At 47.0% G+C, this 28000-nt stretch overlaps 1 protein-coding gene across 1 annotated transcript in view; it reads left to right on the top strand.

Annotated features, from left to right (window-relative positions):
* Positions 1-1269: 1269 nt before the first annotated feature.
* SLC44A4 (solute carrier family 44 member 4) overlaps positions 1270-28000 on the top strand; it is a 48549-nt gene continuing 21818 nt past the window's right edge. Inside the window, exons 1-7 of the mRNA XM_033141693.1 lie at positions 1270-1510; positions 17199-17247; positions 19183-19256; positions 20367-20445; positions 22472-22571; positions 23040-23168; positions 25577-25637. Of these exons, the coding sequence (XP_032997584.1) occupies positions 1483-1510; positions 17199-17247; positions 19183-19256; positions 20367-20445; positions 22472-22571; positions 23040-23168; positions 25577-25637 (520 nt within the window). The 5' untranslated portion in view covers positions 1270-1482. The remainder of the gene's footprint in view (positions 1511-17198; positions 17248-19182; positions 19257-20366; positions 20446-22471; positions 22572-23039; positions 23169-25576; positions 25638-28000) is intronic.

The raw sequence follows: 28000 nt of genomic DNA on the forward strand, positions 1-28000 counted from the left end.
TTTTGGGAATTAAGAAAGGCAGTCCTTGGAGGAGGGAGAGTGGCCACCTGACTTTTGGGCTCTGGATCTGACCCATCTCAGCTCAGTATATCCCTAACCCCAGATGATCAAGGTTATTATGGATGTTCTTTCGCTTGGGGACACGGAAGCTTTTTTCCAGCTTCGTTAGCGACAAACCCCAACATCGGTTTGAGATTCTATTTGTACTCAGTTTGTGGGGCACTGCAAAACATGAGGAATTCGCTGCAAAAGGCTGCAAATATATTTTTCAGGGGATTTTTTAGTGTTTGATATCCTATAATAAGAATAAAAATTTATAAGAATAATAATTTATTATTGGCCAAGTACATTTTCCAACATACTTGGAATTTGTTTCGGCTACATTGCAATGTAAACATACAGACACTGTTCCTCTCACAATACAAAGAAGCAAAGAAACCCCACCCATAATTTACCTCCCCTTCAACTATACAACTACAAATTTAACGGCACAAGGGAGAAAACTATTCTTGTGCCTGGCCGATTTTGTATATGAAGTCCTGTAGCAACGTCCAGATGGAAGTAAATCAAGCAGATGATGACCGGGATGTAAAGGATCTGCTACAATTCTCTCTGCCCTCTTCCTAACTAGGGTAGCATAAATTGTCTCTATTGAAGGCAAGCTAACACCAGTTACCCTTTCTGCAATTCTTACAGCTCCTTGGAGCCTTTTCTTGTCTCTCTTGGAGGCTGTACCTTACCAAGCTGTTATAGAATTACAGAGAACAGTTTCAATGCTGCCTCTGTAAATTGGCTCAACACTTCCTGGGGCAATTTAAATTTCCTTAGTTGATGCAGGAAATACAGCCACTGGTGGACCTATTGCGTTCCTACTAAAAAAAATATATGTTTGGGTTTGGGGTTGATACCAGTGACCCCCCCCCCGTTTGAGTATCAATTAGTTTGGGGGCTGCTGCAAAACACGTGGTTTTCGATGCAAAACTGCTGTCAAACCTTGGCCCCGGTATTTTTTTGGGGGGGGCGGATCCCCAATGTAGAGGTTCCGAGATGTGTTTTTCATCTCTTCGGGAAAACTTTGGAGCACGTGGAATGAGGCTGAAAGTCAGGGTTGCTGCGGGGGGGGGGGTCCCAAAGGGCAACGAGAGAGGAGGGGAGGGTGAGTAGGAGATCATGACCGTGTCCAGCAGCCTCTGGCCGGAGCGCGGCGGGTTAAGGCGCAGCGCGGCTGGCGGGAGGGGGCGTGGCTTGGGGCAGGGGGCGTGGCCGGGCTGAGAGGCAGGTGAGCGCAGCCAGCAGGTGCGTCGCTCGCACCACCAGGCAGGGCGGCGGTGATGTCAAAGCGGGAGGAGAAAGGCTGGCAGGCAACTAACTGCTAAGCAACAGGTTCCAGATCAGAATCTCCCTTTCGGAGCATTCTCCGCCGTCCTTGCCCAGTCCTAGGATCAGGTGGCGCCTGCGGAGACTGAGTCACCCCCTTTGGCCATGGGGGGCCAAGCCGTCAGCCCCTATGGTGAGTCCCCAAGCTTCAGGACTCGGGGGTGTTGGGATGGTGATTGGCAAAAAGGAAACCCCCCCTTTAAATCTGGAGAAATCGGTGCGCGGGATTGGGGGGGGGGGGAGGCAGATGAGGATGGGAAGTTTGGATTGAAAGTGGAGTGTGTTGGGGGAGGGGGAAATCCAAAGCCAAATTCTGTTTTTTTTTTTTTTTTCCACCTGGGCATAGCCAGGATTTACGTTAGGGAGGGGCAGGACACCCACCTGTCGTCATCCTCTCTCTGCCTGGCTCACTCGGAATGAATGGTCTCAACAACAGTTGTTTGAAATTACTTTCTTTTGACCCCAAGTGCTCAGAAAAAATCTGTCAAAATCTTTCTGCAGTTTCTACCCTAAGTATTTTTATTTACTTACTTGATTAAGAGGGTGGGGTGGGGGTGGGGACAGCTGCCATGCCCCTGCCCCTCTGGCTACCCAAATACCCCTCACCCACCATCTCTGAGATCTTGGTGGCTTTGAAAGGGGAACACAGCATTTTGGGAGAGGCTTTTTGCGCCGGATGTGTTGGACCACTTGAGGTGGGGGAGGGAGAGAAAGTAGGAAACACTTTTTGGTGGGTTTCAGAAGTTTGAACACAAATCAGCAAATGACACGTGCCCTTTTAATTTTGGTGGGGAGTTAACTGAAACAAGCCGGGTTCACGTGGACGTTTTGTTTTATTTTGTGCATTTAATTGGTCCGGAGGAGTAAATGGAAAACCCACTTCCTTGTTATGGGCTCTTTGGGTCTGGATCAGCTCAAGCCGCTTCCAGGGTCCAGGAATGTGTGTTTGCATGTTTGGAGAGGGAGTATCGGATCTCGTTTTTGCATGCATGGTTGTTATATTTTATTTGCATAGTGCAGTCAGTGGCGCGGGAGAAGTTCCCTGCCCCGAGGAGCTTAAAAATCAAACGTTTGACAAAAGGGGAAGGGGATGATTGTGGGGCGTTTTAGCACAGGCGAGGGGGGTGATGTGCTCAGTTCAGATAAACATCCTCCGGCTTAGGGGACTTTTAAACTCGGTTCTGCTTCTAAACGGGAGTGGGAGGGTGTGTGGAAAAAGAAAATGGATTAAAACACTCTTCAGAAACCTTGGGCTACGTGATGGAGTAAAGTTTTGCCAAACTTGGGTCTCCAGCGGTTTTTGGACTACAACTCCCATCATCCCCAGCTAGCAGGACCAGCGGTCAGGGATGGTGGGAACTTTAGTCCAAAACCAGCTGGAGACCAAAGTCTGGGAAACACGAATGTAGCCTTTAGCAGTGTTGTGAAGGCGCATTGGTAGAAGACATGCTTTTCCTGCAAAAGGGTCTCTGGTTCAATCCCTGATAGCTTCAGCTGGAAGAACCGAATAGCCAGGATTTGAAACCCCAGAGAGTGACTCCCCCCTTCCCCCCCCCCAGCCAGAACAGACAGCTCTGGACTTAGGTTGACCAGGAGTCTGGCTCTCAAGAACAAAGCAGCTGGAAAAAATAAGTAGCATTTTTATAGCGCTTTGGAACACTCAACAGAATGCCGTCTAGGTGTTTCTCTGAGACCCAGAGACTTGCCAAAGGCCTTGACTCCGTAGAGCAAGAGGTAAGAAGATTTTAACTGCAGGGTGGGCTCTTCCCAATTTGTAGCTCCCTCTCTTACCCGCTGCACAAACTTTCACAACCATGATGGAGATAGTTAAGGGACCGTCACAATTTACTCGGTCCTGTATAAGAAGGGAAATGCGCCCTCTGCTGTTTGCAAGGGAGAAATATGGATAGAGTTTGGTTCATCAGATGTGTTGAGTTTAAACCGTCATTGGTAGGAGTATAGGCACATGTTTGCAAACAGCCGTAAACTGTGAGGTCAGAGGGAAATGAAAGGCCCCGTCTGCATTGAACATTTGGAGCAGCACCACCCCACTTTTAAAACAGCCTTATTTGGGGCTTCCACTTATTCAGGCTGCTGAGAGTTGTTAGGGGACCCCTACTGCCCTCACAAGGACCCAGGTGGCGCTGTGGGTTAAACCACAGAGTCTAGGGCTTGCTGATCAGAAGATCAGCAGTTCGAATCCCTGCCACGGGGTGAGCTCCCATTGCTCGGTCCCAGCTCCTGCCCACCTAGCAGTTCGAAAGCATGTCAAAGTGCAAGTAGATAAATAGGGACCGCTCCAGCGGGAAGGTGAACGGCATTTCCGTGCGCTGCTGGTTCGCCAGAAGCAGCTTTGTCATGCTGGCCACATGACCCGGAAGCTGTCTGCAGACAAACGCCGGCTCCCTCGGCCTATAGAGTGAGATGAGCGTGCAACCCCAGAGTCGGACACGACTGGACCTGATGGTCAGGGGTCCCTTTACCTTTACCTTTACTCCCCTCACAAAACTGCAGTTTCCCCCAAGTGGTTTAACAGCCAAATCTCTCTTCCCAGGAAACTCTGGGAGAGCAATCTGGGCCTCCCAACAACTCTCGGCACACTTAACAAACTATAGCTTCCAGGATTGTTTTGCGGAGAGGCGTGACAGTGGTTTGATACTGCTTTAAATGTGTGGTGCTGACCGGGCCCATAGTAACACTTTCAGTTAGAGCCGTGGCCATATACAACATTGAGGATTTTCCTTCATGCATCAGGCGGACATGAAAGCTGATGCCACAACAAAACTGGTTGACCTTTAAGGTGCCACAAGACCCTTTGTTTGTCCTGCTGCAACAGGCTGCTTTGCCGGGGATCATTCCCCTTCTGAAAATCTTTGGGTGCTTCCAGGTGGCTGCTCCTCCTGTTTGCAAAGTTTTTCACAGTTGACCGCATGACATTATTGTCATCGAAAGGCCGGCTGTGGTTTCCCCAGGCTTGCCATTCTTGGGAGAAATCCATTTAAAAAAACCAAAACCACTTGGCAACCTGTAATTTATCGTTATTTCCTGCCTTTCATCCAAGGGGCTGAAAGTGATTCCCACCTCCCTATTCTGTTTTCACAATGACCCTGCAAAGTGGTTAAGGCTGAGAGATGGTGAGTGGCCCACAGTCGCCCAGTGAGGTTCATGACTGATTTGAACCCCAGCCTCCCAGGTCCTGGGGACCCAGGTGGCGCTGTAGGTTAAACCACAGTCAGGGCTTGCTGATCAGAAGGTCGGCGGTTCGAATCCCTGCCACGGGGTGAGGTACCGTCGCTTGGTCCCTGCTCCTGCCCACCTAGCAGTTCGAAAGCACGTCAAAGTGCAAGTAGATAAATAGGGACCACTCCAGCGGGAAGGTAAACGGCGTTTCTGTGCGCTGCTCTGGTCCGCCAGAAGCGGCTTTGTCATGCTGGCCCCATGACCTGGAAGCTGTCTGCGGACAAACGCCAGCTCCCTCGGCCTATAGAGCGAGATGAGTGGCGCAACCCCAGAGTTGGACACGACTGGACCTGATGGTCAGGGGTCCCTTTACCTTTACCTTACCTCACCTCCCAGGTCCTAGTTCAGCACTCTAACCAACAAACCACACTAGCTGCACCTGTCTGTGATATCTGAAATATCCATTTTTTTAAAAATTATATTTTTTTGCAATATTAAGTTCCCAACATCATGCCTTCTTCATCTTGATACCATTTCTTTTGGGGAAGGTTCATACCCAAGACTCGGTAATCCCCATTGTCTTGCTAACAGCATGACAACGGACTTGAGTCCAGCCTGCTGTACTCAATTACAACAATGTTAATTATTTTAACATTTATATCTCTTGCTGAGTCGCCTTCTGTTAATGAAAAGAGAGTAGAGTGTCAGGCTGCGTATATAAAGTTAGCAAATAAACAGCTACTCCAGAAAATCAACAGTCTACGTAATAAGTTGTTTCAAGGCATAATGGTTAAATGTTTAACACCAGTTGCGTGGTTACTGGCTGTAAAACGCTCACACAATATTGCAAGTTGAAGTTATCCACTTCAGGCTCCTACCTAAAACTGGATTCCACAAATGCCTCTATCATAGCTTCCCTTGCTAGAAACCATCCTTGGAATTTATAGTGTGAGGTGAGGGCAGCATAGCCATTCCTATGAATAATGATTTTGGGCGCACCTTGGCAAACACCCCCCCAAATAGTTTCTAATATTTTGGTGGAGAAATGCAGGCAGGCTCTGTTTGGAAGGTCTTTCCGTTGTCACTTGGAAGGAGGAAACCAGGAAGTGAGAGAGTGGGCAGCTCACTCTGAATGTAAGCAAGCAAACAATAAACAGGAGAGTCATTTTGAACGAATCATTTATTTAGCTTCCAAACTTTTCAATCGTCGGCGTCTTGGGAGCAGAGTTCAGGGAATAGGGCAAGAGTCATTGGGGGGGGGCAGGCATGGGGCAGAATGCTAGCATCCTTCCCTCCTTATGTGCCTTCCCTTTCTTTCCTCCGGCCCACCACATGGTCTGAGGGACGGTGGACCGGCCCATGGCCGGAAAAGGTTGCTGACCCCTGCTGTAAATAACTTTAAAGGTAAAGGTACCCCTGACCGTTAGGTCCAGTCGCAGACGACTCTGAGGCTGCGCGCTCATCTTGCTCTATAGGCTGAGGGAGCCGGTTGTTTGTCCACAGACAGCTTCCAGGTCATGTGGCCGGCATGGCAAACCAGAGCAGCGCACGGAAACGCCGTTTACCTTCCCGCCGGAGCGGTACCTATTTACCTGCAGTTGACGTGCTTTTGAACCGCTAGGTTGGCAGGAGCTGGGACCGAGCAACGGGAGCTCACCCCGTCGCAGGGATTTGAACCGCCGACCTTCTGATCGGCAAGCCCTAGGCTCTGTGGTTTAGACCACAGTGCCACCTGTGTCCTTAAAGTAGCATTGTTTTTGTTGTTCAGTCGTTCAGTCGTGTCCGACTCTTTGTGGCCCCATGGAGCAGAGCACGCCAGGCACCCCTATCCTCCACTGCCTCCCGCAGTTTGGCCAAACTCATGCCAGTCGCTTCGAGAACACTGTCCAACCATCTCATCCTCTGTCGTCCCCTTCTCCTTGTGCCCTCCATCTTTCCCAACATCAGGGTCTTTTCCAGGGAGTCTTCTCTTCTCATGAGGTGGCCAAAGTACTGGAGCCTCAACTTCAGGATCTGTCCTTCTAGCGAGCACTCAGAGCTGATTTCTGTAGCTTTAGACGTCTTTAAAACTTTCATTCGGCAGAGCATGAGACTCTTAATCTCAGGGCTGTGGGTTCCTACATTGCAGGGGGTTGGCTCTCGGGGGGTGGGGGGTGGTATATCCTGGATCTTGTAGGGGGTGTTGGGGCAGGCAGTGGTCCTAAGGCAAAAGGCTGGAGTGTTTATCCAAGAGGGTGTGTAGCTGAACAAGATCTAAAAGTTGAATAAGGCGGATATTTGCTCACCTCAGTCCAGACCGAGACAAGGAAGTGAAGCAGTTTTACCCTGGCAGACTGTAAAGTCAGTCAAGGTTATTATAGAAAGGGCAGTTTCCTTCTGCAGGGAACAAAACTCTCTTTAAATGGAAGCAGGAGATAAGCTAGCTTTGATTTTTGTTTTACTTAACTACATGTATATACATGCCGGATCGTAACAAATACTTCCGGTTAGTTTACAAGAAATATTGACCTCATCAATGAAAAGCAGTAGAAAAAACGAGCCATTTAAAAACATTTGAAGGGCAATTAAAACCAGCAATGAACAAAAAGGAGATTGAAAACATGTCAACATGGTCTGTTTTTTGTTTCATTATGTATTTTGGATTCTCACGTTGAATTTTTCTGTTGCGAACCACACTGAGATCTTCAGGTGGAGGACAGTATACAAATTTAATATTTAAAAAAACAGTGAATAAAAATGACAAATAATCCTATATGGGCTAAGTTGTTTTCAGCAGGTACCGAAAAGCATACAGTGAAGATGCCCACCAGATGTCAAAAGGCAGGGAGTTCCACTGTTTCTGTGGATGGTAGTTTATCCAGCTTCTCTCTGGAGCTTTATTGATAGGGGTTAAGTCAGGCATAGGCAACCTCGGCCCTCCATATTTTTGGGACTACAATTCCCATCATCCCTGACCACTGGTCCTGTTAGCTAGGGATCATGGGAGTTGTAGTCCCAAAACATCTGGAGGGCTGAGGTTGCCTATGCCTAGGTTAAGTTGCCTAAAGGCGGTAGTCATTGCCACAGCTTGTGGCAGTGAGTTCCATAGGAATTTGTGCTCTGTGTGTGTGTGGGGGGGGGGAAAACCACCCTTATTTTACTGTATGTCCTCCTCAAATCTACTGACAAACAACTTCACCAGGTGACACCTGAGTACTTATCTTGGGAGAAATTTCTCCCTCTCTCCCCCCACACCATTTTGAAAACCTGAAATGTGATGACCAGCTGTGATCTCTCAGTGAGATGAGGTAGAGACTCTGCACGGGCTCAGGGGTACCTCCTTCTTTATTATGCCCCATGTTATTTAGAATTAAGTTTAATAGCTGTGAATCTGTGCGCCTCTGGGAACAGAATGCCTCAGAATGAAATATTGCCCATGAAAAATAGAGTGACTTCACCTTAATTGCAACCCAGACACAAAACACACTGGGGTAACATGGCGATTTGCACCTGCCACATCGCCATCAATGAACGGGGAGCTTCAGTTCTCCTCCTCCTGCTGACAATTCATTTATTTAGCATTAATCCTGATTTGCTTGCACAAAGCTTAAGCGGTGCCTCGATGATGCACAGCCTTTGCTGAGCATTCGTTCTAGTTTGTTCACAGGTCGGTTATATGGCAAGGAGCATTCATGCATCTCCTCGTTACTCATTCACCTGTTCCACGCTTCACAGTGCCATGTTCCCTGCCATGTTCCAAACTGCAAAAAGTCTACTTTTTGCACGTTTTTGGGATTTGTTTCACTAGGGGGATAAAGGTAAAGGGCTCTGGGGTTGTGTCCGGCTCTGGGGTTGTGGCGCTCATCTTGCATTACTGGCCAAGGGAGCCGGCGTACAGCTTCCGGGTCATGTGGCCAGCATGACAAAGCCACTTCTGGCGAACCAGAGCAGTGCATGGAAACGCCGCCCATTTACCTTCCCGCTGGAGCAGTACCTATTTATCTACTTGCACTTTTGACATGCTTTCGAACTGCTAGGTGGGCAGGAGCTGAGACCGAGCAATGGGAGATCAACCCGTTGCGGGGATTCGAACTGCCGACCTTCTGATCAGCAAGCCCTAGACTCTGTGGGTTTAACCCACAGTGCCACCCATTTCACTAGGGGGATACAGTACTTTAAATGCACTAACTTAAACCTCCTGTATGCGCTTGGCTCACTCCTGCAAAATACGTGAAACTTTGGAGACACCCTAAGCAAATGCTGTACTTAAATAAATACAGAAGGAAGCAGGAAGGAATTGGATGGTTGCTTTTGTGGTTCTTATGGGGAAACAAAGCCACTCAGATGCATGGCCAGAGTGGTTTGGTATGAGGAAACCCAAACCTTTTTAAAGGTGTACTACACCATTTCCACTTGGTGTCGTCACACTTATTTCTTTAATGCTTTTCTAGCCTTCCATTGTCCTCCCTGCTGAGTTCTGCAAGGGGACAGTGGAGGCGAAATAAGGAGTTGACTCTGACTTGGCAATGGCTCTGGCTCCAGCCACTGTTGCATACCCTCCAACATTTATCCAATGACAATAGGGACGTTGTATTCCATAATAACAATAACAAGTACAGATAGGTAGCCGTATTGGTCTGCCATAGTAAAAACAAAACAAAATAAAAAATTCCTTCCAGTAGCACTTTAGAGACCAACTAAGTTTGTTCTTGGTATGAGCTTTCATGTGCATGCACACTTCTTCAGATAGCTCATACCAAGAACAAACGTAGTTGGTCTCTAAGGTGTTACTGGAAGGAATTTTTTAAATTTTATTTTGTTTTAACAATAACAAGGTTATAAGAAAAACTGCTCCCTTTCCCTTATGGGGTATTCCAGAGCCCATATAGAGTCCTTAAGTGGGTTCCCTATTGGTAGGAGAAATAACATAGGCCAACCAGAATAAATTGAGAAGCAAAGCGGCTAGTAAGCCTGATCTTTATTAAAGGAAGTGTTGCAACAGGGCCCCCATTCACCCCATGCAGGAGGGACGGAGGAGAACCCCGAAAAATGGTGCGTAAGCCCTTATATAGACTTTTGAAATTGCCTACCCTGTAGCCCTAAACCACCCCCCCTCAAAAAACATACATACACCACAGAAGGAGGCAGTCTACAGCTGAAATCCTGTTTGCCAGGATACCTGATAATATTCACTGATTGCATTACCTGGGCAGCTTGGCCATCTTTTGTGAGGGTTAATACTCAAACCTATCAATTCTTAAAGAAATCAGCCCTGAGTGCTCACTGGAAGGGCAGATCCTGAAGTTGAGGCTCCAGTACTTTGGCCACCTCATGAGAGGAGAAGATTCCCTGGAAAAGACCCTGATGTTGGGGGAAGATGGAGGGCACAAGGAGAAGGGGACGACAGAGGATGAGATGGTTGGACAGTGTTCTTGAAGCGACTGGGATGAGTTTGGCCAAACTGCGGGAGGCAGTGGAAGACAGGAGTGCCTGGCGTGCTCTGGTCCATGGGGTCACGAAGAGTCGGACACGACTAAACTACTAAACAACAAAGGAGAAGCGGGATGTTCCGGGATCAAATCAGAAACTGGGAAATAGAGACACTTGGAGGGTCTCCTGTTGGCTCCGCTGCCTTTTCACTTACCAGTCACCACTGTATTAATGGATATGACCAACTTGGGCCCATTAATTTAAGTAGGTCTACTCTTAAGTGAACCTTGTTTGGTGGATGCAGCTGTGAGTTGAGAGTAAATGGTGTCTTTTTCTTGTTGCTTTTGTTAAATGTCTAGGAAGCAGAACCCCTTCGTGATGGACTGCCAATTGCCCAGAGATCTAAAAACAGGTCCCAGACCCCAGTCGACTTTTACACTCACTATTGGGTTACATAATTCCATGAAAGTTGATGGCGTTATGGCTTGAGAGAGGCTTTACTGAAAGCTGTATCTCTTGTCATAAAATGGGTTATGCGGATCCTAACCATCTGAATGTATGCTGCTCCTCATGCCACCAATGTCCTGAGGACAAGCCCAGAGCAATTCTGCCCTAAGAGGAAAGGAAGTTTCTTGATCCCTTACTCTTCAGGAATGTTCAGGGTGAGGCTTCATTACTGTGAATGGCCTTCGGACCTTAGGGACGCACTCCCAAACCATAAAACACTTGAGCATCCCTCAAGGCAGCCATTTAAAACTGTTCAGGGACAGATGTAGGTTTGAAGATCAGGGGCCCTCCCAGCACAGGACCCCGGCAGCAGGAAGCTGAGTGTAGCTGCCATCTTGATTTATCATCTGTGCCCAGGAGCTAATTTAGGGTTGCCCCATGTCCGCTTTTTCCAGGATATACCCTCTTTTTCATGGGTATGTAAAATGAGAGTCGTCATAGTGATCCATAGTTAAAAGTAGAAGTTGGAGAATGTGTCCTCTCTTTTTGCTCTTCAAATTATGGCATCCCTACCCGTATTACAGGGACGTGGGTGGTGCTGTGGGTTAAACCACAGAGCCTAGGGCTTGCCGATCGGAAAGTCGGCGGTTCGAATCCCTGCTCCTGCCAACCTAGCAGTTCGAAAGCACATCAAAGTGCAAGTAGATAAATTAGTACCGCTCTGGCGGAAAGGTAAACGCCGTTTCCGTGTGCTGTTCTGGTTCGCCAGAAGCAGCTTAGTCATGCTGGCCACATGACCCGGAAGCTGTCTGCGGACAAAAGCTGGCTTCCTCGGCCTATAGAGCGAGATGAGCGCCGCAACCCCAGAGTTGTCTGCGACTGGACCTAATGGTCAGGGATACCTTTACCTTTACCTTACCCGTATTATGGAAAATTCAAATGGTGACTAGACGTAGCTGAGGCTTCAGAACAAAATGATGTTTTTCAAAGGTATTCTCAAAGCAGGTTTGGACAATGGGCCTGACAGCGAACCAAGGTTTCGACTTCCGAAAACATTCGAAAACCAAGGCACAGCTTCCAATTGCCCGCAGGTGCTTCCTGAACTCAATCGAAAGCCGTGTCAGATGTTCAGCTTCCAAAAAAAACGTTTGCAAACCGGCGTTCGGAAGCCAAAACGTTTGAGTCACAAGGCGTTCGAGAACTGAGCAATGAATGTACCTGCACACTGAATGATCCCTGCTGTTGAGCTTTCTTCCGCCATTTTATTATATCTCCCCACTTTTCTTGAATGAATGCGTTCAGTCCTTCACGAATCTGGACACTCCTTTTTTTTAAGTCATTAAGTTTTTTTTAAGTTTACTTTTGTTTTTGTTTTTTTATTAAAGATTTTCTTGGTTTACAAAAGTGTGTGCAATGTCTCTCTTGTATTTTTTCCATGTAACATTTTTACAAATCAGTTTTGGTTGTTGAGACATTAGGGAGAGAAGGGGGAAAGAGGTGGGTGGGGTGGGGGGATGGGTGGGGTGGGGTGACGATGTTTCTATTTTACTTAATATATGTAGGGTTTGGTATCAGCGTTGTTTGTGTAGGTTCTCTGTTGTTTGCTTGTGCTTCTTTGGCGGTGAGAGAGGTTGGGACTGGTGTAGGGTGTGATTGTTCATTTGTGGTTGACTGTGGTGATCTTTGGTTTCCTGTGTGAGTGGGGTGGGTGGGTGTTTTGGATCAGGTTAGCCATATTGATTTGTATGCTGTTGGTAGATTTTTGTCATTGTCTTGTTGGGCTGTGTGTGTGATGAAGGGGAACCATATCGGGGTGAAGGTGTCTTCTTGTGTTTGTCCCCGTGCTAGTTTCAGGTTACTGGTTAGTTTTTCTAGTAGGGCTGTTTCCCATACTACTTGGTACCATTGGTCCATGTTTACTCCTGACAGGTCTTTCCAGTGTCTGGTTATGATGTTTCTGGCTGCTGAGAGTAGATGGATTATGAGTTCTTTGTGTTGTAAGTGGGCATTATTGTCTTGGAAGATGTTTAGTAAGACCAATTCTGGGGTGGTTTCTAGCACTTGCTTGGTTATTTTACATATTTCTCGTATGGTTGTTGTCCAGAATGGTTGGATTTGGGGGTAAGTCTTCTAAGTTAAGCAGTTGAGGAACTTTACAATGTACAAACCTAGCATTGAGTCCTTAGCTGAGTCGGGCTTCATCTATCCACCAGACCAGGTATTGGCTCTTGAATTGCAGAGCCAAACTTGTCGGACTAGAAATCTGAATGTCACGTTTCCCATGCTGAGACACCTACACAGGGAAATCCTTCCTCTCTAGGGAAAGGCTAGAACGCTCATTGCCCTGCTGTACCCATTCATTTTATGTACTTGCAGTCAACAGCAAACTAATGACCACCCATAGCATTCCTCTTGCCGCTTTGTAATTACTATGATTTATTCCAGTGTGTGGTGTAGTGGTTAAGAGCGGTAGACTCGTTATCTGGGGAACTGGGTTCGCGTCTCCACTCCTCCAGATGCATCTGCTGGGTGACCTAGGGCTAGTCACACTTCTCTGAAGTCTCTCAGCCCCCCTCACCTCACAGAGTGTTTGTTTTGGGGGAGGAAGGGAAAGGAGAATGTTAGCCACTTTGAGACTCCTTCGGGTAGTGAAAAGTGGGATATCAAATCCAAACTCTTCTTCTTCTTCCTCCTCCGTATGGTAAATGCAGTGTGCTGGAGTTGGGCAGGGCAATCGCAGGTCAAGGGGAAAGGGATTGTGTAGTAGCGTGGGGATAATGATTTCAGCAAGTGATTTCAGCTCTGACATAGTGGGCAGGAGACAGCTTCTTCATGTAATGCTCTTTATTCAAGCAAACAAGACTGGAGACTGAGGAGAGGGAAGCTACATTTATAGGGACAGAAGACTGGCTGGAAAGGATACATTTTGGAGGGAACAATCTCAATCAATCACAAAGCTGCCTTTTGGTTGGAACCAATAAGACTGAGGATCCAAATGCAGCGACTTGAATGAACCAATAGTAGCTGTTCCTTCTGGAACAGGAAGGCAGTTACTTTCCCCTAATGTGAATACAGACAATAGTAATACAGATATGATAACCCTTGAATCAATACACAACATTTATTACTAATGGGAACCTACCCAAAGGCTGCCTAGAAATGTCCCTTCATCCAGAGTGTAGCTGTGAAGCTCTTAATAGGAGAACCTCATACCAGGCATATAACTGAGAAGGCTGAACTGAGAATCTCACAGAAGGCTTTCCATGGCATGCGTTTATTTTATTTTATTGTTGCATGTGGGAAGGCCCCTGTTTTGATCCCTGGCGTCTCCAGCTATGGCTGGAGAAAACCTCGGCGCCTGAAACCCTGGAGAGCTGCTGCCGGCCAGTGCAGGCAATACTGAGCAATGGTCTGACTCGGTATAAGGCAGCATCCCACCTTTCAACGTTTCCTTAGCTGATGGTTTTGATGTTGGAGCTTGTTGTATTTATTGGTGATGTTTTTATGTGTTGCGATCCGTCTTGGGGAGGGCTATGCGCCCTGAAAAGTGTATTAGCGAACCAGTTAAAATAAATGAATATGACTATTGAGAGCCCACCCCAAGGAGTCGTCCTTTTCATACGCTGCTGCAGAGAGGTTAAGGGGACACTACTGGCAGCAGGTGATTCATGGATGGCAAGATGCGACCGGGGCATTGAACGTTTGCTCATGGGTATCGGCTTCCAAGTTTGGCACAGCGCCAAAATGGAAATGCCCAGGTGTGGGTGCTATATTATGCAAAAGACCCCTGGTGCTCAGCCAATACCTGGAGGTGATGTCATTCCGGGGAAGAATATTGTTTTCAGTGATGTTTTGTATTCCACATCAGCGGCTGCTATTATAGTCTTTTTTTGCACCTGATGCCCTCTGTGGTTCGGGTTACAGTGGCTATTTCCTGGTTTGAGTTTTACAGCTCTCCCTCGCTTATCTCTTGGTAATTGAGTCTAATAGCTTCGCTATCCGCACTGCCATTGAACTCCTCCAAGTGATGGGCATGCCCCCAAATTCTGCTCAATCTACTTAGGAAACCAGACAATTCCAGGTCCTGGGTCTTTCTCGGATGATATTCATTCGTATACCACCCTTCATCCAAAGATCCCAGGGCAGTTCACAACACAAAAATATAAAATGCGAACACAGAATACATAAAAAAGAAGAAATAAATAAATACACCAGCACTAGAAGGCTGATCGCCGAAGAATTCATGCTTTTGAATTGTGGTGCTGGAGGAGACTCTTGAGAGTCCCATGGACTGGAAAAACATCAAACTTATCCATCCTTAAAGAAATCAGCCCTGAGTGTTCACTGGAAGGGCAGATCCTGAAGTTGAGGCTCCAGTACTTTGGCCACCTCATGAGAAGAGAAGACTCCCTGGAAAAGACCCTGATGTTGGGAAAGATGGAGGGCACAAGGAGAAGGGGACGACAGAGGATGAGATGGTTGGACAGTGTTCTTGAAGCGACCGGCATGATTTTGGCCAAACTGCGGGAGGCAGTGAAAGATTGGGGTGCCTGGCGTGCTCTGGTCCATGGGGTCACAAAGAGTCAGACACGACTGAACAACAACAAAAGATTCCTACACAAAGACTAGGCCGATGACAAAAGATGGCTTAGGGAAGTCCCGTCTTATGGACTGAAAGGATGTCTTAAAGAAATTAGAGCACATGTAGCCAACAGGATGCACTTTCGATAACGATGGACTACAACTCCTCAGGGACCCGGCTATCTTGGCTGCAGCTGTTGGGAGTGGGCAGTCCCAACATCATCTGGAGGATGCCATGTTGGCTAGCCCCGTTTTTTTAGGATTACAAAAAGGAAAACGGACCAGAAGGGGCCTGAGTATCGGCTCAGGGAGGTACCAGCTTTGTCCAGCAGCCGAATGAACATGCAAGGATGGGAGATGCTCCTCCCCTAAGGCCGGAGGCATTAATAAAAAAAGATCACGTTCCCAGTGAGGGGAAAGGAAGCAATCCTTCCACCGGGCCTTGTTTGCATGGCAATTTGACACTGGGGGGGAAATAAGGCAAGTATATAATCTGGAGAAGACGCTTCTCGAGTTGCCTGGGTTGTACAACCACAAGCGACTCTGGACATTCAGAGAAGGCTGTGGTTGCTTACCAACCAGTCTTTGTTTCATCCTATTGCACCTCATAACAGGCCAGGAGGCTTATGGCAGGGCAATAGCCAAGCAGTGGCAGCCCCTTGGGCTTGAATAAAAAACATCCACCTTTTGGAAGCAGCTGCTTGCGGCAACTTGGCTAGTTTCTCCTTGAAGGAGGTAGCCAGTTTTCCAGTTTACATGCAACCAGGTTGCCTGCTCAGGGGCGTAGCAAGGGGTCGGGCCGCCCCATGTCCCATAATGGAGGGGGTGACAAATGATCAAGGAACAATTACTGCCCTACTAGGGCGGTTCATAAAAAAAACTTCTTTTTCAAATGCCTGCTCCAAAGGTCTTATCTTACTATACTAGGGATTATATATAGCTATATATGAAATTTCATGCATATCGGTTAATATCTTGACCCTCCTCCACCAAAATAGCTGTTCACTTGGCTGTTTTCCTATGTCGTGAAGGCTGAAATTTCAGTTCAGTGGAACACTTACTGTTCGTAACCCTAACCCTGTGGAAAGCCATCTAATTAGACTTTAATTGGATTTTGAGATGTTTTTAGGAGGTAATTTAATTATTGTTTGATTTTATACCAATGTTATATATCTAATGTTAGCCACCCTGAGTCCGACTTTGGCCGGGGAGGGCGGGATATAAATAAAAGTTTATTATTATTATTATTATTATTATTACTTGTTATTATTCCTTTGTAAGAAAATATGAAATAAAGTAAAACCATTTTTGCAGGGGGGGGAATCAATGGGGGGGTGACAAGAAATTTTCCGCACTGGGTACCACCTGACCTTCCAACTCCTCTGGGGGGGGTGACAAAATTTTTTTTTGCCCCCGGGTACCAATGTACCTTGCTACAGGCAATCAGTTAATAAAGCACAGCTGATTGGGATTCCTACCTTTTGAGAAATGCTTTTCTATAACTGATACGGTGAGGGGAAAGAAAGTTGCTCCAAAGGCTCTGTGGTGGCTCTGGGTCCGAACAGTAAAACCTATAAACCCATGGATGGCTCCGTTGGTAGAGCATGAGGCTCTTGATCTCAGGGATGTGGGTTCGAGTCCCACGTTGGGGAAAAAGATTCCTGCATTGCAGGGGGATGGACTAGATGAACCCTGGGAGTCCCAGCTCTACAATTCTGTGATTCCATAGAAGGAACGTCTCCACCCCCATCATTCAGCCCGGACACTGAGATCCAGCGCCGAGGGCCTTCTGGCGGTTCCCTCACTGCGAGAAGCAAAGCTACAGGGAACCAGGCAGAGGGCCTTCTCGGTAGTGGCACCCGTCCTGTGGAACTCCCTCCCTTCAGATGTCAAAGACATAGACAACTACCAGATATTTAAAGGACATCTGAAGGCAGCCCTATTTAGGGAAGCTTTTAATGTGTGATATTTTAATGTATTTGATTTTTTTTTTTGGAAGCCGCCCAGAGTGGCTGGGGAAATCCAGCCAGATGGGCGGGGTACAAATAATAATAATAATAATAATAATAATAATAATAATAATAATTATTATTATTATTATTATTATTATTATTATTATTATTATCTCCAAATTTCTTCTTGTGACATAGTAGACATTTCCTCCTGTCCTCGATTTACCCTCCCACATCTCTCTCTCTCACCAGGGGAGAAGTTGAAACATGACCCGACTTTCCGCGGCCCCATCAGAAACAGGTAAGAAACTCTTTGCGCATGGATAGGTGAGCTGGCTGCAATCTAGACTACTTGTGTGGTGTCTTTGAAAGAGGCTGGGAGGCAAGGCAGCCTAAGAAGAGAATGGGTATACTTAGGTTCCAACTGCAGCCAACCTGTAGCCCTTCAGATGTTGCCAGATGACAGTTACCTTCACATTATTATTATTATTATTATTATTATTATTATTATTATTAATTCATTTTCCATTAGCAGCTAGGTCTATCCAACTGACCCTTTCTGAAACAATACTGGAACTGAAACGCAGCCATTTTTCACAGATCTCACTTACCCGAATGTTATGGTGCTGTTCTCCAATCAATGCTTTTATAAACAAAACGCATAAATTAGGGGAAAGTGTGAATAAAACTGAAAATTTCCCCATCCGTTTATTTGATTGCGTTTATATCCCGCCTTTTCCTCCGAAGGGCTCGTTCGTGGTTCTCCCCTTCCTCATTTTTTCCTCACAACAACCCTGTGAGGTAGATTAGGCTGAGAGGTTCTGACTGGGACAAGGTCACCCAGTGAGCTTCATGGCTGTGTGGGGATTCGAACCCTGTGGGATTAAATAAGGAAGGTGAGAACCGTGTGCAGTCGTACCTTGGTTGTCGAACGCCTTGCGACTCGAACGCCGCAAACCGGGTAATGAGCGTTCCGGTTTCCAAATGGTTTTTGGAAGTCAAACATCCGGCGTGGCTCCTGCAGCCAATCGGAAGCCGTGCCTTGGTTTTTGAATGTTTTCGGAAGTCAAACGGACTTCCAGAACAGATTCCGTTCGAGAACCAAGGTATGACTGTGTGCCGCATTGAGCTCCTTGGAGGGAAAGGCAAGATATAAATGCCATAAATAAATGAAGATAAAATAAAGGAGATCAAATGCTGATCGCATTCTGTGGATTGATTCGCATTCCGGATATGGGAACATTGGCAATTTGGGCTCCCCATCTCCTATATTCTCCAGTATCCCTGGTGATGGCTCATTTATGTGAAGAAAATTTGCCCTCTGGCCCAGTGGTGTGCGGTCAGTGGAATAGGGGGACTAGACTAGTCCCTTAAATGTTCCCCTGGCTCCTCCTTCCCAAAGCACAGGAGGCTTCTGTCTGGCTTAGGGAGGGAGGTGCGATGCTCTGACGGGGTCTGAGAGCCCTCCCGGCACTTTCCCAAAGAGCCAGTGTGGTGTAGTGGTTGAGAGCGGTGGACTCATAATCTGGTGAACCGGGTTCGTGTCTCCGCTCCTCCACATGCAGCACACGAAAGCTCATACCTAGAACAAACTTAGTTGGTCTATAAGGTGCTACTGGAAGGAATTTTTTATTTTGTTTTGTTGTGGGGGAGGAAGGGAAAGGAGATTGTTAGCCGCTTTGAGACTCCTTCGGGTAGTGATAAAGCAGGATATCAAATCCAAACTCTTCTTCTTCTTCTTCCTCCCGCATCCTGTCAGAGGCCTGGCGCCTCTTTTTAATTCCCTCTTTTTAATTGTTTCTTCCAGGGTTGGGCCTTCAGAGGAATTTAAGCTGTCTAGTTGGAATTTGCTGCCAAGGAGTGTGGTGGAGTCTCCTTCTTTGGAGGTCTTTAAGCAGAGGCTTGACAGCCATCTGTCAGGAATGCTTTGATGGTGTTTCCTGCTTGGCAGGGGGTTGGACTGGATGGCCCTTGTGGTCTCTTCCAACTCTAGGATTCTAGTTCAGGCAGCTTCCTTCATCACCCAGGCGTCCTCCAGATGTCCTAGACTACAACTCCCATCAAGCTGGCTGGGGCTGATAGGAGTTGTAGTCCAGAACACCTGGAGGGTGCTAGGTTGCTGAAGGCTGAGCCTAGGGTGAGTGTTTTTGGGGTCCGAGTGGACTCCTCTATCCCCATTTCTGCTATTTATTCATACATGTCCGTGATCTGTCTTCCCGCTGTCCTTCTGTTCCAGGAGCTGTACTGACGTTATCTGCTGCGTTATCTTCGCGGTTTTCATTGCTGGCTACATCTTGGTGGGGATTCTGGGTAAGTAATGCTAAAAGCAACAGGGCTTGGAGATGAGGGCAAGGAAGGTGGAATCAAGTTGGGAGCTGTTGTTTCGCCAAGCGGACACAGTTTGTCTGGAAGCTCTGCCAGCTTCAGTACATGAAAGGCAAACCAAATTCACTCAGGTTGTTTTCTTTCTTTCTTTCTTCTTTTTAATTTTTTGTTATAGATTTTATTGATACATCAGAACAACAACAACAAAACAGAAAAACAAAACAAAACAAATATTCAGCAATATTTTTTTTATAAAAAAAATAGATAATGACAATAAAAGTTACAACCAACGAAACTTAAACATTTACAGCACATAAATATAAATAACATAAGGTTTTGACTTCCTTCACCCTGATACCAGCTTTTTAATTTATTTATTCCCAACTGTTTCCTTTGTGAATTATTGTTATGATTGTCTCACATACACAACCTAAGAATCATAAACCGTCTTGCAGAACTTAATCAAACACTCAGGTTGTTTTCATTTGCATGCTTGGTTTTGGGCACAATCTCTGTTCAGTGCCAGCGGAAGTAAATAAGTTGCAAAGTGCTGCCCTTTGTGCTAAGACGCGTTTGACCATTTACAGACACCGTAATAGTAAGAAGTCTTCAGCATAAAAACAAAAAACTGCAGTGTTATGGGCTAGAAACTTGCTGTGTATTTTACTAATGCCCTGAGACCTGAAAGAATATTGATTCTTGACACAGACCCTCCAAGTGTCCCATTTTTCCAGGGACGGAAGCTGTCCTGGTTTCTGATTTGATCCCGGAATGTCCCACTTTTCCTTAGGGTGTCCCTATTTTCATCGGAGAAATGTTGGAGGGTATGGAATAGGATGTCCCAAGGCGCTTTTTTCAGCTGGAAATCACCAGAACTCAGTTCTGGCACCTCTCAGGTGGGGGGCACTATTGCCATTATAAGAGAACAAGGGAGATGTTCATGGTGAGTTCCAGCACCTCTTTTTCTATAAAAATAGCCCTGGTCATTGTCCCGCCTTTGAGTCCACCCCTAACCAACCACATCTCACAGCGCCTCTGTAAAAATGTGAGTGCCTTTCCTCACTTCCATTATTCTTTGTATCCTCTCAATCCCAGCCTGGCTGTATGGTGACCCCCGGCAGGCTATTTATCCCAGGAATTCAACTGGAGCATATTGCGGGATTGGCGAAAACCGGTAGGTACAGAGACCCACGGGAAAGAAGGGGGAACCAATGGCGAAGGGGGTGCATTGTCATGGGGAGCATGTTTAGTAAGCGCACAAGGCTAGAATCCATGGCCAGAAACATACCTTGGCCTGGCAGAGCCATTTTCTTCCTCCTCCTTTTCCTCATCGACTTATCTTGCTGTTTTTTTAGTTTTTGCTTCCTTCTAACATTCGTGTTTCCACTTTTGTTGACAGTCGAGTCTTCCAACGAAGCCGCTGCTTCCCCCTTTCCCCCTCCCCCATTTTACGCATTTGCAGTGTCCTTTTCCCGGTCTCTTTCTTTACATGACTCGCACCCGCCTCCCCTCCAGAAATCCTTTTTACTGTGTGTTCGTGATGGGGGTGGGGGTGGGGGTGGGGTGAGAGGAGAAATTTGAAGGTGAATCTATGAAACGTTCACTTTCCGAAACAGTACGAGAACCCCAAAGCACAGCCGCCCTTCAGAATTCTCCCTTATCCAAACTTTGCCATGCGGTTCCCCAAGAAACTGATGCGTAATGATATGTCTCTTAAATATCATATAGAAATGCATTATATTAGGGGAATCTCATGCTAGTCAAAACCATGTCTCAAAAATGCGTTTGTTAGGAGAAATTCACACTTTTTAAAAAAGAAGAAAGAAAGAAATTTGCACATCGCTGCAGAAGTATGGATAATGGAATTTGAGACAGAATGGGAAAATTCAAGAATCAAAACGGATATTTCCTTCCATCCCTAAATTGTGATGATTTGTGCTCTTTGATGGTATCGGGGTGGTTGCACATTATCCAACTTTCAGTATTGGCTGCATCTGCACCATATGTTAAAAGCACCGTGATACCAGTTTAAACAATCATGGCTCCCCCTAGAGAATCCTGTAAACTGTAGTCTGTCAAAGGTGTTGAGAGTTGTTCCCCTCGCAGTGTTGCAGTTCTCAGAGCTCCCTGGCACTGGGGCAGCTCAGTTGGGAGAGCACGAGACTCTTCATCTCAAGGTCATGGGTTCAAGACACACATTGGCCAAAAGATTTCTTTCTTTTTTAAAAAAAAAAATTTTTTTTATTGATTTTTCCATGTATACTTCTTCTGACAATATATCTTTAACAATTTTTCATATTTCTACCCTCCTCCCCTGGACTTCCCTCATACAGTACTCCCATTTTGCTTTATTTCCATATTGTTCACCCTGTTTACTGTTTCCCCAAAATTTCCCCAATACATATACTCTTAACTTTTGTTGTATACAGTTGTGATTGTTTACTCAAACCCAGCCAATGAGTCCATTTCTTAATGTTGCCTCTTCGTATATGTTATAAATAGTTCCCATTGTCTTTGTCGTCCTTTTCATGTAGTTTTTCTGTTAGTTTTGCCAGTTCTGAATGTTCCATAAGTTTCGCTTGCCATAGCCAAGAGATTCCTGCATTGCAGGGGGTCGGGCTAGATGACCCTCGTGTTCCCTTCCAACTCTACAGTTCTATGATTGCTAAACCACTCTATGGTGCATTTAGCCCCATTTTTGTCCATGCCCTGGGAAGAAAGCTTCTCTTAGCCATTGGCCCCTGAATTGTTGACTCTGCCCCTGACTAAGATATGGCCTCCCCTCTCCTCCCTAACAAGGTAAAGGGACCCCTGACCATTAGGTCCAGTCGTGTCCGACTCTGGGGTTGCGGCGCTCATCTTGCGTTACTGGCCGAGGGAGCCAGCGTACAGCTTCCAGGTCATGTGGCCAGCACCCCAAAGCCGCTTCTGGCGAATCAGAGCAGTGCACGGAAACGCCGTTTAGCTTCCCGCTGGAGCAGTACCTATTTATTTACTTGCACTTTGATGTGCTTTTGAACTGCTAGGTGGGCAGGAGCAGGGACCGAGCAACAGGAGCTCACCCCATCGCGGGGATTCGAACCGCCCACCTTCTGATCAGCAAGCCCTAGGCTCTGTGGTTTAACCCACAGCGCCACCCGCGTCCTCTAATTATTTAATGAATCTGGGTTTGTTTCACTCTCTCTCTTTGTGTTTTGCAGGGACAAACCTTTCGTTTTCTACCTAAACATTATGAAATGCGCCACAAGTTTCAACCTCATATCGGCTGCAATGAGCGGGTTGCAATGCCCGACACCACAGGTAAGAAGAGTGGGCAGGCTCCGGAGGGGTTCCTGAGATGGAGCTGGCTGTAGCAGGAAGCACTTTCTCATGCCCATTTTGTTTCCGTTCCCTTCAACTTTATCTGCCCACTGCCCATTTTCAAATTGCATTACATCAGCCTTCTTTCCAGACACTACCTAGTGCCGCCGGGGGATTGAACCCAGGGCTTCTGCACGCGGAATGCGCTCTTTCCCACTGAGCCACAACCCTTCCCTTGTGCGCTGTGCTGATGATGATTATGGCACAGGGGTAGGGCCATTGTAAAAAGTTGGCAACCCTAACTGCGAGAGAAGGCAAAACCAAGAAAAGTGAGAAGTTGGGGGCCTTGACTTCTCCCAGACTCCAGACGTGACAGTTGGAAATTCTGTCAGATCAAAGCAATTGATAATCTTTGCAAACCCCACCAGCGTTTGTTCCATGCGCTTGCCTTCCTTTCCCTCTCTCCAGATCTGCGTCCCATCCTGCCCTGACAAATTCTGGGCGGTGCCTCCGCAGATTATCCGAAAGGATAAGCCCGAGGACATATGGAACCAGACCCTGTGCCAGCCATCAGTTGACCTGAAGACAACCAACCTGGTAAGTTGGCAACTTTCGTTATGGCAGGTTGGTTCTTCTCCCCCACCCATTTCTCCATTCCGCAAGTGTACAGGCCATAAGAAGAGATCCTGGCTGGATCAGGCCTGTGCCCATCAGGGGCCAGTCAGATGCCTTGATGGGAAGCCCACAAGCAGAACATTAACACAACAGCCCTCTCCTCCTTGCAATTCCCAGCAGAAGTATAATCAGAGCTCTTCTTCTTTGGCGATCACTCGCAGCCGAGTAAGATTGTCTTCCATAAACACGGTTTTAACAGTGAGTCTGTAAGTGACCGTGGAGGCCAATTCTGGATCCACACATCCTTCCACAGTGGGGACATAGGTTTCCGGGTGGGAGTTGATCACGGTGAGGGTTTGCCAAGCGTGCCTTCCTCTTAGCGCCTTTCTCCTTTTCATCCTGAGTTTGAGTGACTTCAAAGCCCATGAAACATTTGGCAAAGGCTGTTCTCCAACTGGAGCGCTCGCAGGCCAGTGTTTCCCAGTTGTCTGTGCTTATACTACATTTTTAAAGATTTGCCTTGAGGGAGACTCTTGAGAGTCCCATGGACTGCAAGAAGATCAAACCTATCCATTCTTAAAGAAATCAGCCCTGAGTGCTCACTAGAAGGACAGATCCTGAAGTTGAGGCTCCAGTACTTTGGCCACCTCATTAGAAGAGAAGACTCCCTGGAAAAGACCCTGATGTTGGGAAAGATGGAGGGCACAAGGAGAAGGGGACGACAGAGGATGAGATGGTTGGACAGTGTTCTCGAAGCTACTAACAGGAGTTTGGCCAAACTGCGAGAGGCAGTGAAGGCTAGGCGTGCCTGGCGTGCTCTGGTCCATGGGGTCATGAAGAGTCGGACACGACTGAACAACAACAACAACAGTTACTTTAGAAGATGATAATTAGGCATCTGCACAATATGACCATTCCAACGAAGTTGATGATCTTTGCTTCTTCCAGTACACCGGTGTCAGGGGGCTGCCCTTGCCAGAAGGCAAGGAGTTGTCAGGGCTTTATCGGTATCGTGAGCCCCCCCCTCAACTGCTGAGCAATTCATCTTCCTCCATTCAGGAAGGCAGTGATCCCTCTAGTGGGGAGGGAGAGATGGGAGCGGGAAGTAGGAGTCAGGGCTCTGGCAGGGAAAGAGAGCCCGAGCACCAAGCAGAGGCTGGAGGGGAGGCACCTCTTCCGTCTCCCCATTTGCGCAGGGGGGAAAGACGCAGAGGGGGTAGGCGGGGGTTCCGCACCCCGCGCCTTTTATGCTGGGCAAAGAGCCGGAAGGGGCCATTCCCGGACTCTGCCGAAGGATGAGCTGGACGTCTTTTTTTGGAGCTGCACTGTATATATTGCACAATAAAGAAACCTAGTTTTAGACGTCTCGGAGTCAGCCTGGTTACTCATGAGCAGCCACTGAAAACCTTACAACTGGCATTAGTTCGCCTGACTTCCCAGGTGATGTGTAAATTTTTTCGGAGGCACCGTTGATGGAATCTTTCGGGGAGTTGGAGATGGCGTTTATAAGTGGTCCATGTTTCACAAGCATATTCCGAGGTATACTGCCTCCCACACCGGAAGTGGAAAATAGACATTGTGGCTAGTAGCCATGGAGAGACTGATTGTTGTTGTTCAGTTGTTCAGTCATGTCCGGCTCACTTTCTGCCATCAAGGTTGTGTCATCAGCATATCTGAGGTTGTTGATATTTTTTCCGGCAATCTTAATTCCGGTTTGGGATTCATCCAGCCCAGCCTTTCGCATGATGAATTCTGCATATAAGTTAAATGAGCAGGGAGACAATATACAGCCTTGCTGTACTCCTTTCCCAATTTTGAACCAATCAGTTATTCCATATCCAGTTCTAACTGTAGCTTCTTGTCCCACATAGAGATTTCTTAGGTTAGATCCAAGTTAGTGGCCACTGCTATCTCTTATTGGGAGTGTTTGCCTTGGTTTCCTGCCCTCCTTCTGGATAGGGATGGATTGGAGGAGATATTTGATTCAGCACACATTTAAAGCTGGATCTGTCGCATTCTCGCTTTCCAAAACAATGCACAAGCGAAACACAGCTATAGCGTTCGAAAATTGCACCCGCCTGAATTTTGCAAAGCAGTCTTCCAGCCAAACAAGGTTTACAAAAAAATGAGGGATAAACGGTGCATAAAAACGAAGGTACTGGTGAGAATAGCATGCAAGATTGCATCATAGTAAGGGGAGCTGCTTGCCAAAAGTGTCAACGTTGCATAAAATAAATGGGTTAATTGGGAGAAATTTGCACTAAATTGCTGGGAAGAGCCACGTTGGCGGAAAGATTTTTAGGTGGTGGTGGTGGGGGGGGGGGTAGGAATATCTTGAATGAATGAAACTGCACCAGAAAGCAAGTTTTAACTTTCCGTTTAATTCACAGAGTGTGTCAGAAATTCTCAACCTCCAGCTTTGTCCAGAATTCACTGTCCCGTCTGAGCCAGGTGAGCACACAATCTGGGTTCAGTCTCCTCACAAGCTCCCAGTCCTTTGACTGAGGTTTCATCTACCTTGATGAGCGGCACAGGAGAGAATTCTGCTGGGTGTCATGTCTTCCGTTGCTTCAGCACTGCCAAAAGGAAAAGCAATGCCAGAAAAAATTTCCCTACTGTACAACTTTCAGTGGGGCATGGACCGCCTCTGTACCCTGAGGCATCATGAGGAATTTTAATTTAATGGGGCAAAACTTGACATGAGTCAACAGTGTGATGCAGCAGCTAAAAAAGCCAATGCAATTCTGGGCTGCATCAATAGGAGTATAGCGTCTAGATCAAGGGAGGTAATAGTACCACTATATTCTGCTCTGGTCAGACCACACCTGGAATACTGTGTCCAGTTCTGGGCACCACATTTCAAGAAGGATACTGACAAGCTGGAACGTGTCCAGAGGAGGGCAACTAAAATGGTCAAAGGCCTGGAAACGATGCCTTATGAGGAACGGCTTAGGGAGCTGGGTATGTTTAGCCTGGAGAAGAGAAGGTTAAGGGGTGATATGATAGCCATGTTCAAATATATCAAAGGATGTCATATGGAGGAGGGTGAAAGGTTGTCTTCTGCTGCTCCAGAGAAGCAGACACGGGGCAATGGATTCAAACTACAAGAAAGAAGATTCCACCTAAACATTAGGAAGAACTTCCTGACAGTGAGAGCTGTTCGGCAGTGGAATTTGCTACCAAGGAGTGTGGTGGAGTCTCCTTCTTTGGAGGTCTTTAAGCGGAGGCTTGACAGCCATCTGTCAGGAATGCTTTGATGGTGTTTCCTGCTTGGCAAGGGGTTGGACTGGATGGCCCTTGTGGTCTCTTCCAACTCTATGATTCTATGATTCTATGAAAAGTGTGAAGCGTTCTTAGACCACATGGGTGACTAGAACCTCGTAGGGTCAAATGGACCGGTGGTCTAACTCTGTATAAAGCAGCTGTTTATGTTCCGGGGAGGACTTTGGGAGTGAGGACTTCTCGGTTCAATGAAAATATTGCAGTGGATGTTTGAAATATGTATGCATGGGCTGTGTATGCGAATTTCATGTGCGTTTGAATTTGCTACCGTGATTTTACAATTTATTCAGCCAAGAATTCGTACCAGAGAGCCAGTGTGGTGTGGTATCATGGTTAGAAGTGGACTGACTGAGGCCCAGGTTCACTTAAGAGGCCTTGAACCAGTCACTCCCTCTCAAGCTAACTTTCCTACCTTGCAGGGTTGCTATGAGGATTTTTTTTAAAAAAAGATGAAATAGAGTGTGAGGTAATAACTCAGTGCTCCCATGTGCTCTGTGAATAGAATGGATGTCGGATTGATTTCTTCCCAAAGCTTTTTGTGTCTCTCACCCCACGCTTTCATTAATATTTCGGGATTTTTTAATACTGTTAAACAATGCCTTGACCACTGTTCATGATTGTATTTTATAACATTTGGATTCGGCACATAATTTGTGTTCTGTGCTGATATTTTCAACCGCCCCTGGTCTCTGAGCTGCCCCCCTGCCCCAAAGAGAGGTGCCTCCTCACACTGCCCCACAGGGGCCTGGGAAGAGGATACCCCCCAGCTTTAGTGGCCCAACAGAGACTGGCCAAAGGTGAACATGAAGCCAGCACTTTTACCTTGGGAGGCAGCAGTGGGCACATTAGTAATATGTGATTGTTCCCCAGCTTGAAGAACAACACACACTAGCCGTGAAGGCTAAAACTACTTTATTGCAGATTAAATGCAGAGTATGTCTCTGCTTGCCAGCTCATGATTTCAGAGCTGTCCATAATAGCGTCCAGCATCTCTCGAGCCAGAACTGAAAGTAAAATACAACAGTACAGTAAAAAACATCACGTGCGTGGGAAAACAGAACTAGTGGCTTTCCCACAGGATAAAAACAGACACAGTCATGCTGGCCTCGCTGCTGCAGCGTTCGCAGCTCGGCTTGTAATAATATCACAACACCTGCATGGCAGAAAGGCTCCCCTTCAGCATCGGGCACTCGGCTCCCAGGCAGGCCTTGCACACAGCAAGCACAGGAAAGGCCAGCGCAGCACCTGCCTGCCTGCCCGGCCTCCCACTGCTCTGTCCATTCCCTTGCCTGCTTGTTTGCTTACAACATGGCCACTTCAGCTCCTGGCAACCAGCACCCCCTGGCCAGCCCCAGAGGCACCATTCACCTGGGGGAGCTTGTAGCCAGGGCTGCTGCAACAAATAGCCGTGCAAAGCCTTTGGGAGGCAGAAACGTGAGAGGGCATCGGAGGAGGGAAGGAAGGAAAGAGGGACAGAGGCCAGTGTTGCCTGCCCTCCAGTGCTCACAATGGGGCAGTGTTTTAGGCACAGC

This window comes from Lacerta agilis, chromosome 2, assembly GCF_009819535.1.
Source record: "Lacerta agilis isolate rLacAgi1 chromosome 2, rLacAgi1.pri, whole genome shotgun sequence".
In the NCBI taxonomy this organism is placed as follows: Eukaryota; Metazoa; Chordata; class Lepidosauria; order Squamata; family Lacertidae; genus Lacerta; species Lacerta agilis.